Source organism: Mus caroli, chromosome X (assembly GCF_900094665.2).
Source record: "Mus caroli chromosome X, CAROLI_EIJ_v1.1, whole genome shotgun sequence".
Classification (NCBI taxonomy): Eukaryota; Metazoa; Chordata; class Mammalia; order Rodentia; family Muridae; genus Mus; species Mus caroli.
In genome coordinates, this window is record NC_034589.1 from 157,265,868 (window position 1) to 157,285,192 (window position 19,325).

The following is a 19,325-nucleotide window of genomic DNA, read 5'->3' on the forward strand; positions in this document are numbered from 1 at the left end:
CCTCCATTGGGGGCCCTGTGATCCATCCAATAGCTGAACCAATATAACAAGCCATTCTGGCTTTCGCGGATGACAATCTATTTGGGCAAAAAACTGCCTTCCTAAGATGAGATGACCCCCACCGCTTGCTCTAACTGCAAAATCACTGCCTCCAGTACAGAATATTCATGAATGTGGTAAACCGTCATTAATGTTAGTGTTTGTTTACTGTGGTTTTGACTTTCAGCTTCATGATCTTGAATAGTATTCTAGTTACCTAATGGTTTACATTAATGGCATATTTTGTATCTGAAACATCTAACCACTCTTCTTCCTGAACACACATCACGTCACAAATTGCCACAGGAGGATACTAGTAAGATGATGAAGGCCAGGGTGCCTAGAATGCAAAGAGGAGTAGCAGGTATACAGTTGAAAAAACAAGCGGTGGCTATGAGAGAAAGCAGAATCTTCCCATGCTTTTGCTGGTCACAAAGTCTCGTGACTGCTTAGCAATCCGAGGATTAACCGAAAAGATGTCACATTTGCACTGAGCTCCTTAAAGGAATAGATGAATGGAAATATCCTTCACAATTTGTAACTTTATGTATAGTCTTATTAATTCAGGTCTAAATGGAAACTCAGTGATACCTGTCAAAGGAGGTTAAGCAGACCAAAAAAAAAAAAAAAATCTATCAGTAATGATAGGGATCTAAGTGAATTTTCCTCATACTATCTTGGGATGCAGTTCTAGTGTTGAAAAATAACAGCATTATCTATTTCTAATATTTGGGTTTATACTATTTAAAATGTGAAGGATGCCAAAATACATTTATCTGCTCTGTCACTGAAGGACTTCCCACATGCTCAGTGAATCAATACATAAAGATCATTTTTTATTTTACTATCCACTTGATCACCTTCCTCTCTTTCCAAGGAAACATGAAAAGAGAAGGAATGAGCTATGCCATAGTCCCATGGGGGAGATAAATAAGAAGGCTGGGTCTACCACTTTTAACACAAGAGATTGTTGTGACTTAGTTACATAGGAATGTATAACAAACCATTCCAAAGCTTAGTGGATTTAAAGCAATCGTGACTGGACCTCTAACATGGGATAAATTCAACTAGTTAGTGCTTCTGAACTTGATAGTGTTCAATTAGAAGACTTCATTCATCTGGGAGATTAGTTAAGGAAGAGTTTAGTTGAGACATTGGGACAAGCAAGCCTTTGCTATTTTCCATGTGAACTGTTCATGGCTCTTTCTATAGACAATCTCTCCAACAGAGTAGTTAGATTTCTTTGAGGAGGGGGCAAGGGACATTAGAAAGAAAAAGTAGTCGTCAAGAATTCTATGTCTTAGGCTCAGATTTGTCACAACACCACCTCCTACCGTATCCAGGTAGTTAAAGAAAAATCTCAAAGCCAACCAGGACTAAAGGGCAAAAGTGTAAGCACAAATACTTCAGGGTGTGGCCCATACCTGGGAATACAACACATGCCATTGTGTTCTGCCCAGGTTTTATGGACAAGGCTGGTCTAAAAATAAAATCTATCACATTCCAGTGGCTCAAGCCCATTCATCCAACTAACCATTAACCACAAGGGAGCCTGGGAAGTGAAGTCTAATGCAATGCCCATGAATTCAAGGCTATAGACTTTCTGAGCAGTCACTCTTTTCCTGATTGTAGACTTCATGTCACTTCCGCCAAATGAAATTGTGTAAGGGAATCTGTGGTACATATAAATTGGTTAGCACATAATGTACACTTGGTTAATTTCCATTATCATGACACTTACTTACTATTATGTAGTGACTATTTGGTTTTATTCTATTTAAGTCAGCACACATTGATTTGGCTGTCATAATAAGGATCTTAGTTTAAGCAAAGAGCAACACAATCAGAAACACATTCACTCAAAAACTTGAGAAAGTTGTTCTACAGTATTTTTCATAAATGTGTAAAATATCACATTTATAAATGAAAGCAAAGTCTAGAAGGTAGTATGAATGCTAATACTTTTGCTACCCTTCATGATTAAGGATTGGGTATTTGGAAGAAGACCATTGTATCCACAGCATATTTTTTTTTTTGTTTGTTATCAAAAGTCTCTCCAATAAAGCTTTTTGTTCCAGTGTTGTTTGGAGGGCTTTTGGGTCCCTTAGTGGTTCTACTCCAATGGCTGATATTTAAATCTTAACGAGGCTTCCTTATCTTCACCCTTTTTCTGGCTTAAATGTATTTTCCAAAGTACACCAAGTACCCAACTTTCCCATCATTTCTCTATTTCCTTTGAAGGCTTGATTTGATTTTACTCATAAACTTTTGAGTTTCAAGACATTGTTTCTTGAGGTTGAGATTATTCAATTCAAGAAGTAGTGACTTTATTATGACATTTTTACTGACATTACATATACATATTTCAAAATAACTTCTTGTTAGGTCATGAAACTGGGCTTGGAAGGAGGATATGATTGGGTATCTTTGTCCTATGTCCCAATATATCCACACTGAATAAATTGAATTTTCTGATTTCATTATTAAAATAATAATAATAATTGGCCAGGCATGGTGGTGAATGGCTTTAAGACCAGCAGTTAGGAGGCATAGGCAGATAGATATCTATGAGTTTGAAGTCAGTCTAATCTATATGGTGACTTCAGCACTAGGGAGATTGTTCAGTGGCTAAGAACACTTGCTACTCTTGCTAATGATGATCTGGGTTTAGTTCTCAGCACCCACATGGAGTCACAACTGCCGGTAATTCCAGCTCAAGAGGATCAGATGCCCCTTTCTGGACTCTATGGATGCTGCATAAATGTAGTGCACACAAATGCATTTGTGTATAGACTCATACATATAAAGTTATAATAAGAGATTAAAAGAGCAATCCCGCCTTAAGTACTGGATATTACTTAATATGATCTCTTTCATACTGAACATTGATAAAACAGCTTCTACTAGTAATGATTGTGGACTGTGAGTTTCTTCTGATTAATTTGTAAGTTCTATGGGGATTGTGATCACAGCTGCACCACTCAAGAGTTGTGAATCTTTGGGCCAGTTACTTAATGTCTCAGAGATCCTATTTCTTGTTTGTCTGTAGTGGAGAGATGAAAGTATCACTAACTTATTACTTAAAAATCTTTTCACAAGTAAATGAGTCAGTACCCATAACACACTTAGAAAAAGGTATGACACCATATGAATTAAATATTACCATGTATTTCTAAAGTAACTAATTGTGAAAAATATAATTACATTTATTGGTTTTATGTGAAGTAACAATATCAAATAACTTTAAATGTGCATCTCACATCTATGGATGATTATCTAGCATTATTTGAGCCATATTGGTTATCTTCCCAAGCACTTTCAACATTGGGGATTTGAGGTTGATATAGGTAGATATATGTACAGTAGCGGGTAACTTTTACTCTGGTTTTCTCTTTCATCACTCTAGTAACACCATGTGGCATTTTGTTGTTTTTAAGTTTTTTTTTTCCTCGTGTTAAACACATATCACAAACAGAGACTGTGTACCTTTCATGACTAATCCCACAGAATTCCTGTAAAATTAAACTGAATCCCAACATTAGAAATCAGTATGAGTTTCCATAAAAATCATTCCTCAGTCAATTATAACCACAGCAATTATTTTGTCTAAATTCACTTGAGATCCATGAGAGAATTATAACATCATATTGACAGTGAAACAAATATGTGTTTTTGAATTGTATTTGTCCTATTGCCATATGTAATTCACAGAAATAATGATACTGAATGACAAGGACAATATTTTCTTTTTTGCTCTTCTTTTTGAGATTAGAAAATAATTATATAATCCTTCCTATTTCTCTCTCCATGTACCCCTTCATGTTCTTTTAAACTTATGGCCTCTTTTCCAATGACTGCTGTTATATGCATTAAATGTTTTAATTTTTATTTTCTTGCTGCCCTCCATCGATTTTACACCACACCTCTACGTGCTTTTGAACTCTCTTAAACATAGTCACGTGGCTATTCACTTGGACTCCAATCCCTTTGCTCAGAAAATGAACCACTTCTCAGGGAGTGTTGTTTCCACAAAGAATAAAATGAAGAAGCATGCAGTATGGTTTATCATAAAGAAGAATAAATCTGTTTTCTGGATTTTTAATGCAATGTTTTTTTTTTTAAAGAAATCAGTAGTTTCATAATACAGCTTAAAAACTGTGAAGCTTTTCTAAGTGGAGAAAGTATCCTATGGGCTTTATTGTACTATATCATGCTCCCACGGGTTTACCAGAGGCATCCAACATTCTTTGATGGATTCCTAATAAGGACACATTGCAGTTACGATTCAATTCAATTACTATTTGTAGATCCCTGTGGACATGAGATTGTTTAAAAGTAGAATCCTTTCTTAATTCCAGTATATATATATTTTAAAAGTCTTATTAAATATGAAGCAGAAAAAATCTAGTTTCAATTTCTCTTTTTGTTCTGCTCTCTCACTTCCCACTTCCTCTCCAGCCTGTTCTCTCTCTGTCTCTCTCTGTCTCTCTGTCTCTGTCTGTCTGTCTGTCTGTCTGTCTGTCTGTCTGTCTCTCTCTCTCCCTCCCTCTTTCCCTCCTCATTTCTTTCTTAAATTCACCCACTCACTCAATGACATATTTTGCCAGTGTTCAAAAGGGACAGGAACTAACTTCTCATTGGTCTGGTGAAAAGATTGCAGCAAAAAGTATCCTGGAGTCATAGTTGAGCCATCTGGGACATTTCTCTCACACCTGATAAGATTTTCTGTTTCAAGATTCATTTTTCACCAATTTTTTTTAAAAAGCAGAGTCAAGTTCCTAGTCCAAGCTAAATTCAGTTAGATTAGAGAAGACAGCAAAGAGGCCGAGAATAGAAGTCATGGGTAAGCACCGTGTCTATATACCTATACTCCCATTTCTTTTACAGAAGGTGGTTGTGATAAGAAATGTAATTCTGTAATACCTAGCTTGTGATTTAGGGAGAAAAGTGAACAATCAGCATGTGGGATGTGTGGCTGCTAAAACTGCTTGCGCCGATAGAGATTTATGAGCACAGCTCGTTTCCAGACTGATTGATGATGCTGAAGCAGCGGGAAATGTGCAAACCACAGCAGGAAGGCGTGCTCTGCAATTAACGGGAGCAACATTATTCGTTTGATTGCTGCAAGACTAAGGAACCGGTTGATTGGAGGTCTCAGAGTCAAAGGTTTTACCTTCCTCTCTCAACTTCTTACATGTGCTGCAACATGTTGCCTGTGGTTTCAAGAACAGATACAGGATTTGGAAAGCAACTTATACAGGAGACAAGGCTAATGCTAACATGTTACATTACCAAAAGGAAAGGTCTTAAGCTACTATGTTTAGAAACACATTCTGGCTTACCTAACTGTAAAGAATCTGCTGTTGCCATGGCTTAGTGGTGAAAAGAAATGCAATTTCACTCTCATGTTCAGGGTCCTCCTTTGCTGCTGTAAGGGCGACTTTACTAATAGCTGTTGCTTTACTTATTTGTAAGGTGAGGGATTTGGGCTTGTATCTCCTGAGAGATGTTCGCATGTGTGTATAGTAGTGGTTATGAGATTAAATTCTAGAGCCCAAAGCCTGATTTCAAATCCCAACTCTAATGTTCACTCATTTTATAATCTGGGAAAGTTACATAAAGTTTGTGTCTCAGTTTCTCCATCTGCAAATACGAAGATAATAATGATGTCATTATCCTCAAGGATATGGCAACCATTGTATGAGATAATATAAATAATGATCATAGGGTGTTAACTAGTTGACACTGAACAATTTATAATGTGAGAAGAATTTTCAAGGCCTCATCCATTACTAAGAGCCAATTCTTCTAATTTTAGTGAACAGATTTAATTATAGAAAGGCACACAGATTAACCCTGTCACTGAGACTTTTCTTTTTTCTTTTAAGATTTTTTTCTTTGATTGGATATTTTCTTTATTTACATTTCAAGTATTATCCCCTTTCTAGGTCTCCCCTCCAGAAACTCCCCATCCCATTTATCCATGCAAGTTTTTTTTTCAACTTTATACATCATGGGATCCATGCAGGCTATTTTGCGTCCATAATTTGAGCATAGCTTAAAACTAAGAATTGAATCTAAGGGTACTAGAAAAGCTCCATGGCTCAACTGGAGAAGTTCAGAAAAGAAAATGGCCTTTCAGTCTCACATCTTTTTCATTTAAAGACATTGAACATGTGGATGTGTCCTCTCTGTGATAACCATTAGCAAGGACTTTCCTGTAAGAAAATATGTACTGTACATGTCATTTATTTTCCCAGATGGTGTTAGCAGGTTTCCAGGTTTGACAATATTCTTTTTTTCTTTTAGGTCTATCAATAATTCACACATAAATGAGCCATTCTCACATGACCATTTCTTTTAACATTTTTCATATTTTTATTTATATATGTGGGCACCTTCGTGTTCTTGTATGTGGCATGGTATGCCTGAGATCAGAGGTCAAGCAGTCAGAGTTAGTTCTCTTCTTATACCATATGAATTCAGAATGACTGAGCTTAGCTCTTCAAGCTTGGAAACAAATCCCCTTGGCAACTGAGATATTTCATCAGCTCAAGGTCCCTAGAAAACAATCTGTATTTCACCCTACCATCTATGTTTCCAAAGTCCCAATGATCACATTGCCATCTTATACAGGTTCTTTATGGGCTCTTCAGGATATATTCCAAAGAAGCACAACCTTGGAGACAAGAAAAGTTACTCTAAAGGGTTAATTGTAAATATAAGTTTGCCTTAGTACTTTTAAACTGGTGCAAAGCTCAGAAAATATTTTCTGCAAGAGCCAGATACTAAAATGGTTCCACTCTGTGGGCCAGGCAGACTTTGTTGCAAACTGTGTAGCTTTACTGCTGACGTGTGAACACAGCCACAGGCAGTGTCCACACGAGTGATTGTAACTGTGCTCCAATAAAACTTCAAGGTTTGGCTTATGGGCAGCAGCTTGTTGATTCCTGTTCTAGTCAAGATATTATAAGAAAAATACTCATTGTTCCCATTTCACAGATGATGAAAATGAAGTATTAGCTTGTTCAAAACCCAACTGGCTGACAAATAGTGGTGCCAGGACCCAAATCCAGGAAGTTGTTGCTTTTAGCAACTACTCCATGTCAGCCAGTGGGATCCTTGGCTCTTGAATTCTGCATGGTTTGTCATACATTTCTGTAAGGGCTGTCCACAAAGCTCCCACAGTAATCTTTCTTCCTCTGCCCTGTCCTATATGCTTTGCCAGTGCTTGTCATCTTGTAACTTCCCGTGAGATACTTGGCCATCCTGTGTCTTTATCTGCTTTCTCTTTTGTTCACTAATGAGTCTTAAGTACTTTGAAGAGCTCCTGGCCTGTAGAACACGCTCATCCAATACTTGTTGAATAAACAAGATAGGCCTTTGCATGTTTGGATTTGGACACTCTTCAAGTAGCAATTCTATATGAAGGTGAAAGTTCAAAGTAGGCTAACATTCCTAGAAACTATGTCTAATCTTCTGAAATTCATGCTCAAGATAAAATAGAACTACTCTTTTAAAATTATAAAGTCCAGAGTCAATGGATTTCTGAAAGTATATGACATAGAAGAGGTATTAAATCCTCATAAAGTATACTGAGGAGTAAGGAGTCAAAAGAGGACAATTGAAAACTGGTTTCCTGTTGAGTGCAGAAAGGAACTGTCTCTTTGATGAGTCCAGCCAGTGAGTGGTGTGACAGCCACATAGACACTCAGCTTTCCCCAGAAGCTCGCAAAGAAGGAAGTTTCCTGTGATTGTCACATGTTTATTTTGGAGTGAGAAAGACCAAGGCAGAAATGTTTATTGTGTGGCTTGGTATTTCAATTTATACTATGCTTCAGTAGTGCATATGACTATATGGGAAGCATGCCTTTACTAATTATTATTATATGGCACTAGTACTTGTGACATTTATGATCTAAATGACAGATCATTCTTTAGTGTCTAAGCTATTTACCTTGTGCTTCTTGCCTTCAAAAAACCCTGATCCAACTGGCACCTAGAAAAAAGGAAATCCACTCCAACAATAGTGGAACTATTTATTCAAAAATTCAGCACACGTTTCTTTAAGAGTTTTACATGTCACTGAAAGTGCCATGCTTCAGAAGGAGATGCAAATTTAGAGTGATGATTAATATTAATTATAACTTAAATTATCACTTATTCACAGCCTGTCAGGAGCTAATAAGCCCTCCACAAGAAATTCATTTTCATTGTCGTGGGTGATCCACACATGCCTGAGAGTTAATTCTTCCTCTTTCTGCATGTACTACTGAGGAATCTGAGACTCAAAGATGTTCAGAATCTTGTCAAAAAGTTCGCATATAATTGGACCTGAGGTGCGGTACTTTAAATTTTGAAGTCCATGTTAAATCAAAAATGAGCATGTTTGACAGTAATAATTTCCCCACCATGATTCTGACATACTGAGTTGACAGAAAATAGTTTGACAAGAACTATATCAATCCCTTCCTGGCCCTCTTGGATTGGCCAGTTTATTATTGGGTGTGGTTAAAGAGATACTCCAATTATAGAGGAGCCCTAAACACATAATAAACAGTTTGCTGTACACTCAACCCAAATTATTTCAATCAATTTTATTTCATGGGAAACTCAAACTTGTTTGTAAAGATTCGCAGATCAGCCCAAAAGAATTAACTTTCTGAATAAAACATAGACATTGAGTTTTGGGTTTGCCTTTTAATTCTTTTAACTAACTGTGGATACATAGACTTTTGATGGGAAAGAAATCTCTTTAGTTAATGTTGTTGGTGAGGTCCTCTCCAGTTAAACAAAACTCTATTTTATTGAGGCTTTTGTTTGTTTTTTATGTATTATTTTGTAGTATTTGTGTTTCTTGAAGCTGGTTCAAAAATAGCTGCTAGGATTTTTCTTATATGCATAACATAAAGAATCCTAAATGATATTCATAAAATACATAGTTCATGCCTCTGATAACAAAATGTATAAATGATAAGATTTCCTGGCACCAACATTTTAAGGGGATTCTCTATATTCAAGCTTAACAGCAGATCTAATATATACCCTGTCAGGGTTCCTCATCCTCTGAAATATTAGTAGTTTGAATCAGATAGACATTTATAGTGCAGAAATGCTTCATGCATTATATGACAGTTCATTGGGTCCAGCCCCCTCTCTCCAGATTTCTGTCTCTGTTTCTGTCTTCCTCTGTATATCTTGCTCTCTCTTCCTTTCTCATTGAAATATCTTTCCAAGTTTGAGTCAAAATGATTAGTCCCTGTCTCTCTGTCTCTCTTTATCTCTCTGTCTCTCTGTCTCTCTGTCTCTCTGTCTCTCTGTCTCTGTCTCTCTGTCTCTGTCTCTCTCTCTCTGTGTGTGTGTGTGTGTGTGTGTTTGTGTGTGTGTGTGTGTGTGTATGTGTGTGGGTGTTGGCTTTTTCAGATAGAGTTTACATAGCGCAGAGTATCCTCAAATCCAAGATCCTCTAGGCTCTGGGTCTCCAGTACTGAGCTCACATATATACACCATCATGCCCTGCTGTCCAATATTTCTGCACTTCTTATCTCTTTTTTTCAATGTGTTCTCCCCCTGAGTGTTTTAAGACATTTCTTAGCACTCATCTTTCCTTTTCAGATCTGATTGTGTTCCTCTTTTAGTCAGTGTTCCTCATATACTGGTATTTATTGAGAAAAAATGAAAATCTACTTTGCATTGCTTACACAGAAAGCTTTAAGGAGTCTGGCTTAGACTTGTGCTTTGTTTTGCTCACTGCTATTTCTATCTTTCCAGATGTATAGAATAAGTCTGTTTCCTCATTTGTGCTGGGAAAACCCTCATCTTTCTTAGTCAATTTTCAAGTCTCCATCAAAACATTACCTTCTCTACAATGCCTTCATTGATCTACAGACAGATGGTAACGCTCTGTGTTCTAGGCAGCCATTGCATTTGACACTTATTTCTAAGACCATAATATGTCTAGTTTCTAGATTGTGTTCTTGCTACCTGAAAGGTAACACTTTAAGGACAGAGGCTATGCTGTTATCTGAATAATCTCAGGCCTACTACAGTGCTTACTATGAGGTATGTACTATTGAATATTGTTTGAATTAGCCACGAGGATAGAATAAATAAAAACATGGTAGGAATGTTATGAATCAGTTAATTTCATTCATAAACTATAGTTTTGAGATTGGGAGAATGTATGTAGACCACTAGCCAAATGTAGCCTGCTATATAGTTTTGTAAATCAAGTTTTATCAAATAAGCCACAACATAATTCTTTTATAAATTATCTATGGCTACTTGAATGTTCCAGAGGCAGTTAGGTTATTGAAACAGGATCAAGAGGGCCCACAAGGAATGAAATATTACTCTATGACCCTTGGTAAACACAGAGGCTGCCAATATCAGCTAAAAGGTAGTAGAATTCTCTATAGAACAGCTTTTTGAACACTTTTTCAAAGGGATATATAATTTTATTTTTACACTTAGATAACAAAAAAGAGCTTCCTTAAATATTCAAATTTCATATCTAAAAAATGAAAACAGGCTAGCAAGATGGATCAGTGAGTAAACTAGTGTCAGGGATATGAGTTTAATTCCAGGAATTCCAGAACACATGAAAAAAAACTTATTGTGTCAAGTTGTCTTCTGATCTCCATAAGTGTACTGTGACACACCTGTGCCTGCACACATACCCCCAAATAAACAAACAAAAATGAAACAAAATTTAAAGTTACAAACATATTTAGTGTTTCTTATCTGGGGAAAAATGCAAATCACAAAGTCTTGAGCACATATATATTTTAATATCTGCTGGGACTCCTAAAATAGATCCCCTAGGATACTAAATAAATCATATTGTTATATAGTATAAATTTGCAATATAATTTATTCAATGCTACAATTATGATATTGGTAATGTAAAAAATGCTGATCACCTCAACGAGTTGGTAGTTGAATAAAAAAGCATACAGCACAAACAATGATACACCATACTCTTGCAAAAAAACCCATTTGTTCCCTCTATGAAATGCACATAATAGAAAGTACTAGCGCAGTTTTTCCTGTTATGAAAATACACACAAAAATATATTTCCTATATATCCATAAGAGGAAGTAGGTTCCTCACAACCACATGGTTTTCCTTAAGCTATGCATGCACCATCAAATGAGAACTGTTGACCCAGAAGCCAGGTTATGTTTTGATTTTTTGCAACGGACTAAGAAAATGCATCCTAAACTAAGACAGGATTTGGTTTGAGGACTAGAGAGCCAACTATGGAACACAAATGTGAAATTTGTTTGCCTCTGTTTCTGCCTAAGAGAGAAGGAAGTTTGTGACAAATGAGTGAACTGTGTAACGCTTCTTGTTTTTCTCTTGGCCGGCAGGGTGACTTCACCTGGAACAGCATGTCTGGTCGTAGTGTGCGCCTGAGGTCAGTCCCCATCCAGAGCCTCTCAGAGCTGGAGCGGGCAAGACTGCAGGAAGTGGCTTTTTATCAGTTGCAGCAGGACTGTGACCTGGGCTGTCAGATCACCATCCCCAAAGGTAAGGCCCTGTTTGCATGATCTGCCTTTCTGTGGGGGGTCTGCCAGCCACCTGTTCTGCCAAAGCCACAGGCTGCACATTATTCTCACGGCTAGCATTAACACAGAATGGAAACTACAGCTTCTTAGTGGATAGCTGGCATCCCAGCCCATTTTGAAAGACATGCCCAAACAAGACAATGTACATGCTGGCTAAATATTTTTAAAAAGAAGGTTAACTGGGGGCTGGGGGAGGAAAGCCAGGCATATCTCAAAAGTTTTCATGGTTTCACATCAACCAAGAAGAATGCTTATAGAAAGGTCAACTAAAAAGGTTGGAAGAAAACTGAGACAACTTGATTTCAACATAACTATCTAGGAAGACTGTCTCAGATCTGTTAAGCTTGCAGGTTTGATCCCTTACACACTGAGAATCTGAGACATTATTGCCATGAACTTTATTTGTAGCCAGTCTTGGTAGTATTTTGTTACTGTGACACTTGAGTCCAGGCATACTGCTTTCCTGGTACTTTAACACAAGGCCTGATTCCCACAGGACTGAGAAGAAGGGACCTGAATTCATTTAGTCCATAGAAAGCTGTCTCTGAATGATTACTGTCATCTGCAAAGGCAGTTTTTATAATTGCATGACACAGAAAACTAACTTGAGGCAGAATGAAAAAAATCGTACTTTATTATCGAAACTATAGTAAACTTGTTCATAAAGAGTTTTGACCAGTGGGCTTAAAACAAAAAATGAAAGCAGAAGAATGTAGGCAAGTGTCTGGAAGGTAGACATGTTATTAATATTTATTCATCAGATAAGTACATGAATACATGTATATTCTACTTCATCTCAAAATTCCTCAGAGGTTCCTGTGTTGAAGGCTTTATCTGTATTGCTGAGGTAAGGCTTTAGGGATGCCACTGGATTCCAGGGGCTCTGACAAAATGCATGAATGACTGGATTGTCTGGAGGTGATGGTACTTAGTGGGAAGAAGTAGGTTACTAGGGCATGCATCTGGAAACTGAGTCTAGTCCAAGCAAGGCTTCCTCTCTGACAGTCTGCCTACTTGCCATCATGCACCATGCAGTTTTGTTCTACCACAATGTGCCTCAAAATAAGCCCAGAAACAGGGGATCCAAGTGACCATGGACTAAAACTTGTAACACCATATATATTTATGCCTTTTAAACTGTTTATCTCGGATATTTAGTTGTAGCCATGCATTAACAGAAAAACAACTACCATAATATATAACGTGTATGTGTATATGTATGTGTATGTGTGTGTATGCGTGCACATGCACAGGTGCACATGCATGCATGTACAATGTGGTTCTCGAGTAGAACTGATCTTGCCTTTCATCTCCCAAAGGACATCTGCGAATTTCTGGCCATCCATTTGGCTGTCATACTTTGGGAGAAGGTTCTACTGTCATCAAGTGGGTTCAAGTCAGAAATATTGATAAATCACTTATAATACATATGACAACCTTCCTTCATCGTCATTATCAGGTCCCAAATATTCAGGACCAAGGCTAAGCCGTTTCACCTTACATACAAGCATATGCTCAACATTCTTTCATTCATGGTGGCGATGGGTCTGGGCTTTGTTTTTGTTTTATTTTGTTTTGCTTTTTGACTTGGGTGTACTAGTTTAGGAGTCTAAAGACTAGAACCTAAGTACCCATCTTATCATCCCTCCATTCCCACACTAGCCATTTGAACTTAGGCAATTACCTTTGCAATAGAAAAGTTGGTTATTGACGCTACAAATGGGACAAATTTTGGAATACAGAGTTTGCCATTGGATAGTGAGTCTCTGAGCCATGCTTTGCTTTTTCTTTAGGCTGAAATCTCTGATACTCTGTTGGAGGATGTGACAGAGTTCATAATCAATCTAGAGGGTGTCTACTGATGGGCAGAATGTAGATGTCAGTAACAGAAGTCATGGTTGTTTTGCTTTTTTCTTCTCCCCCATTGCCACGACAGTTGTAGTTATCATTCCCATTCTTTGTCACTCCATTTCACATGAATCTCACACATAGATACCCTCCACACTGATGAGAAGTTCTCCTGTACTTGCAGAAACTGTACTAGAGATGACAATGTCAGCTACTGTTTCATTTACAGCCAGGCTTTCTTCTCTTTCCTGGCCTTGCTTTGGGAGGGTACAGGAGAAGTTTGTCTTTCCCACCCACTTAGCTCACAAGGGTCCTGTGTAATCATCACCAATCGGACTATCTCCTTTTCATGAACACAAACATTCTTTGCATTCCTAAGAAAGTGGAAATTTTAGCAAACAGAGTTTATACTGAAGGACATGATAACTTTGAAAAGGCTTTGAATTTAATGCATATGAGATAAGCTATCAGGAAAGAGATTATTCTTTATAGCATTAGTTTAAAATCTAGTTAATTTGATGTGTCTCCTTGTTCCTGATTTTGAAAGAGGCCATTAAAGTAAATACCATTACCAAATAGAACTGCTATAAAACTTGTCGGCTAGAGGCTTTGTCTATAACTATGTGGTTCCAAATCCCCTCAAGGAATGATTCATAATACTGAGCTGTTACAAAATTTTGCCAGGCCATGTGGGATATTTCCATACTTTCTATCAAAATAGGAATTAACAGTTTACAAATAAGTTTTATTATTTATGGAAGAGGGGAAAAGTTGTGATCAAGTGTAAAGGGTTAGAATTTCTGGAAACATTGTTTGGGGTAGGTGATTTATAGATGTGGAATATCGGCTGAGCTTGTTTGAATGTGTGACAAGTGCCACACGCTATGATAGCAGCTTTAGACTGATGTGGCCACTTAATCCCCATGCAAACCCCAAAGTAGACATTCTAAACAGCGTTATATTCACTGGGAAAGTAATTTCCCTGAGGGAGATAAGCACAACATCCAGGGTCTAGAACCTAAAGAAATGATACTATTCCTGATAAGATAGGAGACTCACTGGAAATGAAAACAATCAAACGAACATTTGCATTTCCCATCACTTGGAGATGATTGTGTAGGCTGATTTGTGGAGACTGGGGCTTCCTGGATTTAGATAAAGATACTCTGGCATACTCCACAGCTTCAAAATTCATCAGAGAGAGGGAAGAATTGAAGTTCAGGGAAGTCACTGAGATAATTCCCTAGAATAGATGATCGTGGAGAATTTTCCCTTGCCTGGAGTGATAACAACTAGAAATTGGTTATTTGGGCAAGGGTTCAGGTGAGGTAGATTAGAGGGGACCATATGGAATTTCAGTTCATATTGTTTCTGAATTCCCCATGATGTCAGATGCAGTTTTATTTGGGAATAAAGGTCTAAGAAGACATCTTAGAAGATGTCTTAGCTGTCTGAGAAGAAAAATGGAAGAAGAGATCTAATGTACTAGCAGTAATGTTGTATTTCATGGCAATTGACTATCCATCTGGAAATTGTAGATGAGAGTTTAGAATGTAAAATAAGCTTCCTGGCAGTTAAGCACTGTTAGGAAAAAAAAAAAAAACACTTAATTTTTACTTTAAATTCCTTAGTCCTGGTTAATCAAAGTCCCCTTCAATTAATATTAGAATGGAGTTTAATGAAAGGAGAGAGGTCCATAACTAATTTAATATGTGTCCTTTGTCTGCAGAATGACACTACAAGATCTTAACCCTTTGATTAACACATTAGCTGACAGAACAGAAGAATCTTGCAAATGTGATACACCAATATCTTTGAGATAGAGCAATTATTCTACATTGTCTGAAAGGGCCCAGACTAATCACACAAGTGATTGTAACTGTAAGGATGGCCAGAGAGATACAATGCTGCTGGATTTGAAGATGGAACAAAAGGGCTGTAAAAAAAAGAATACATGTGGCCCTGGGAGAGTAAAAAAAAAAAAAGTCAATGGAATAGATTCTTTCATGAAGTGCCTCTAAAGTACCCATCTCTGACACCTTCATTTTAGCCCACTGAGATCCATTTCAGGCATTTACTTCCAGCATTGCAAAGTAAAAAGGTAGAGCTGTTCATTTCTAAGTTTGCAATACTTTGTTACAGCAGTATTAGCAAACCAAAATAGTATGCAAGGTAATAATTAAAATGAAAAACAACAGAGTTTAAGTTGGATCTGAATAGTCTTGGCTATGGTTGGAAATCTCAACACTGAGGGAGGAAGATTGTGAGTTCAAGGCCAGCTTAGGCTATGTAGCAAAGGTTGCTGTCCTGTGTTTGTGCTATCCTTACTGGAAAAGTCCAGGTGTAATGTGATAGATCTCTTTGTAGATTTTTTGGTAAACATCACAATCAAACTGTAATGTGGAGCAGAATCCACAGTCTGCTGGAAATGCCAGAAGGAATCAAGTAATGCTAAATATGTATGATCTCTAGGCTTGTAAGGCCTCAAAGAGGGACTCTAGTGTAGGAGCTCTGAAACTAATGTCACCTTCTTTGTGTCCACCACCATTTCCTTGGTCCTCCCACAGAGGATCATGACTTTCCATGGGACAGGGTTATGTATCATTTGTCTCTGGAACTAGAACACCAGGTACAAGGCACAGTTCACCAGTAAGTCTGTCAGAAATGAATGAATGCATGAGTATACTTCTTTAAAGTTAAACTTCCCCTTTGCTCTTTCCTAACCTTGCAAAAAGTATTGATCATCTTTCTCACATCTTCCCCAGTATCTCCAGGATTGGGTTTTAAGTTACCTTAATGATTTCCTCTAGCTTCACCCTGTACTCATTTTCCAGCTTTAATTGATGGTCTTATGGGTTAATGTGAGGTTGAAGTGTAGTAACAACCATAATGAGTTTAAAGCATCTACTGACATCTCATACATTCTCCATAAAAGCTATCCATCTCCAGCAACATGATAATTATCATTGTCATCATTGCTATATCACTTGTTCATGCGTCTTCCCTCAACTCTTTATCTCATCTTAATTATAAACCATGAGCCTCCTTTTGCTGTCTTCAATTCAGGACTTCTTCACTGTTCTATCATACCTAAAACCACCAGAGTAATCATAAGCCACAGAGCTTACTCCTATATTGGAGAAAAAAAAATCTGAAAGTTTCCTGCAGCTTACCTTTATCACTGTTGAAATATTTCATACTATATAAAATATAAAAGAACAAATCCATTTACTTAATAGTCTGTAATAATGTACCAATGTAAACCAATGCACCACTTATTTAAGTCTATGTTCTTGGAACAGTAGATTTTAAAATATATCTAAAATCTATACTGAGAAATAAATTATACCTTACATCTCAGCCTGGGAAACATGTGAACCAAATGGTATTCTCTTGTCAGAGTTAAACTTAAATACTTTCTACAGCACTCTCAAATACCCACTTCTGTTTAATTCTGTGTTTTTTTTTCTAAAACACTTTTCCATGACCTACTATATCTTCCTGGTTCAATAGTAGATGTATGCCCTACAATTTTACCATCACACATTCTTGGAAGACAATCAAGAGGAAAATAACAAAAAATCATTATGAATAACTTTTAAATGTTCTTTGCTGAGGCTCTAGGGGACTTTGTAAGTGAAAAGGAACATTTGTTTTTCCTGTATGTTTAGAGAGATGATGCTAGGGCTACAGCTATCCCCTCAGTGAGAGGCACACCTGGGAGGATTCTATATAGCTGTCCTGCTCATTAGTAAGAACAAGTTTGATGCACCACCCAATGAAGATAGATATGTAATGCACTGAAGATATCAGAGAGAAAAGGTGGAAATCCACTGAATAAAAGAGCCATACAACTACCCTACTTCTTCTATATTACTGATAAAGTAAGATGAAGAGTTTTTATATCAGCCATTTGTATTAAATGTTCATAGTTTTCAGTCAAATGTATCTTAACAATGAGTAATACAAACGCTGCTCTACAATGTGTTTTTCTACTTCTAGATCCATCAGACATGTCAGGTAATGCCAGATGTATATGTATCTGGCATTACATAGAAGTTCTGGATTGGTATGTGCTCAGTATTTGAAGGTGTGCTTGTGTGTGTGCATGTGTGTGTGTTTAAGATAGGGAGGGTAAAAGACATCTTTGCATGTGTGTTTTACCTAGCTTCTGCAGACAGTGTATGCACCTTGATATTGCTAAAGAGAGCAGTGAAGCAGAATATGTTAAATGGCGACTCAAAGAGATTGACCCTAGATGTTTAAGGTATAGTTCTAGCCTTAGGTTCATTTTTATATTCCTATATGTCTAGCCATATCAAAAGCTATCCATATCCTCTACTTGTCCCAGGTCACTCAACAGACAAAAATACAAATATATAAATTGTAGTCAAAGATGAAATCATTCCAGTTGCCCTTTAGGAAGAACACACCTCATCCATCTTCTCCAGTAAAAGGCAAGAATGACAGATGCTTTATTACAGTTGCTTTTGTAACTTTCTTCTTGGATGCTTCCTCTAGGAGCTGATGACTTGTATAGTGTATAGTTCTCAAGTGTGTGCTTCGGCATGATTCAGTCCTAGTACAGAGCAGATGCCCAATTCTTTCTGTCACATGCTTTGTGATTCAATGTCCACAAATAGTATTTCATGTTCTGAGGCAGTATAGTTTTCCATCCAAGGTCTTGTCTTTACTTGTGACAGTGACACACATTTATATATGTGTGTTGGAACACTGGCCACTACCATACAAGGCTTTGAAATATTGAGCAAAGTTCTCATCACTGCAGTTTCTAAAATATTCTGGCATCTTTCAAATATTTTACGACTACCTGTGCTCCCCATTGGGATTACTGCCTAAAGTAAATTTAATAACTGCAATTTTTGTAGTTGGGTTTTTTGAATGATCAGAAGTTTATAACCCTCAGGTTTTAGTGCTTATACATGTGAATAAATATTTTTTCCATATGAAAGTCAATTCTGTGTGAGAATTAAACAAGAAAGATAAATAACATTTTATGAAGTTCTTAACAACTAACCTCACAATATATAGTCATTAATATATAATAAGTAGTATCTATAAAGCAATATACCATATATTTATAGATATATAAATAGTGCATTTAATGAATGATTTTAATAATAAAATAATCTCCAGTATAGGTTAAGTATAACTTTATTATTACTATCTAGTTTGATGACTGACAAATTAGCAACATTTATCTTCAAAGACCTATTTATTAATGGATTATACAGTTCTTGGCAATTTGACATCTTTCCCTCTACCCATCCAATCTTAAACACATAGATTCAAAATGTCTATGGATATCGTTTCTTAAGAATACCTAGTATAACATGTCTGGTGGACCTAAAATTAAAAAATCACTCAGCAGTTTTAGATCATCCACTATTAATACACATTTACTACAAGTCACAAAAATTCAAATAAAATTACTTCGTGTAGAGTCCAGGTATAAACAATTTCCCTGATTTCAGTCGATTTCTATCTGACTTTGCTATTATATCAATATAGTCTCTTGCTGTTGGCTGGCTTTCTTCTTCATCATGGAATGGCTGCAGCAACCCTTGGCATTGTTAAGCTTATAGGAGCATCAAGAGACAGGGAAGAGTACTAATTTTCCAGCAAGTAGTTTTGTAAGAAAAGAGATGACTTTGGGTTGGAAGTCGATTTTATTAGGCTACTCCAGCTTGTTTCTTCAGACCATTTGCTTGGAAAATTGTTTTCCAGCCTTTCACTCTGAGGTAGTATCTGTCTTTTTCCCTGAGATGGGTTTCCTGTAAGCAGCAAAATGTTGGGTCCTGTTTGTGTAGCCAGTCTGTTAGTCTATATCTTTTTATTGGGGAATT

The 19,325-nt window shown here is 37.0% G+C and overlaps 1 protein-coding gene across 3 annotated transcripts in view; it reads left to right on the forward strand.

Annotated features, from left to right (window-relative positions):
- The window catches only part of Arhgap6 (Rho GTPase activating protein 6), a 498,894-nt gene that overhangs the window by 412,592 nt on the left and 66,977 nt on the right, over nucleotides 1–19,325 (forward strand). For all 3 annotated transcript variants that reach the window (XM_021152834.1, XM_021152836.2, XM_029473246.1), the window contains exon 2: nucleotides 11,413–11,572. In XM_021152834.1, coding sequence (XP_021008493.1) covers nucleotides 11,413–11,572 — 160 coding nt within the window. The remainder of the gene's footprint in view (nucleotides 1–11,412; nucleotides 11,573–19,325) is intronic.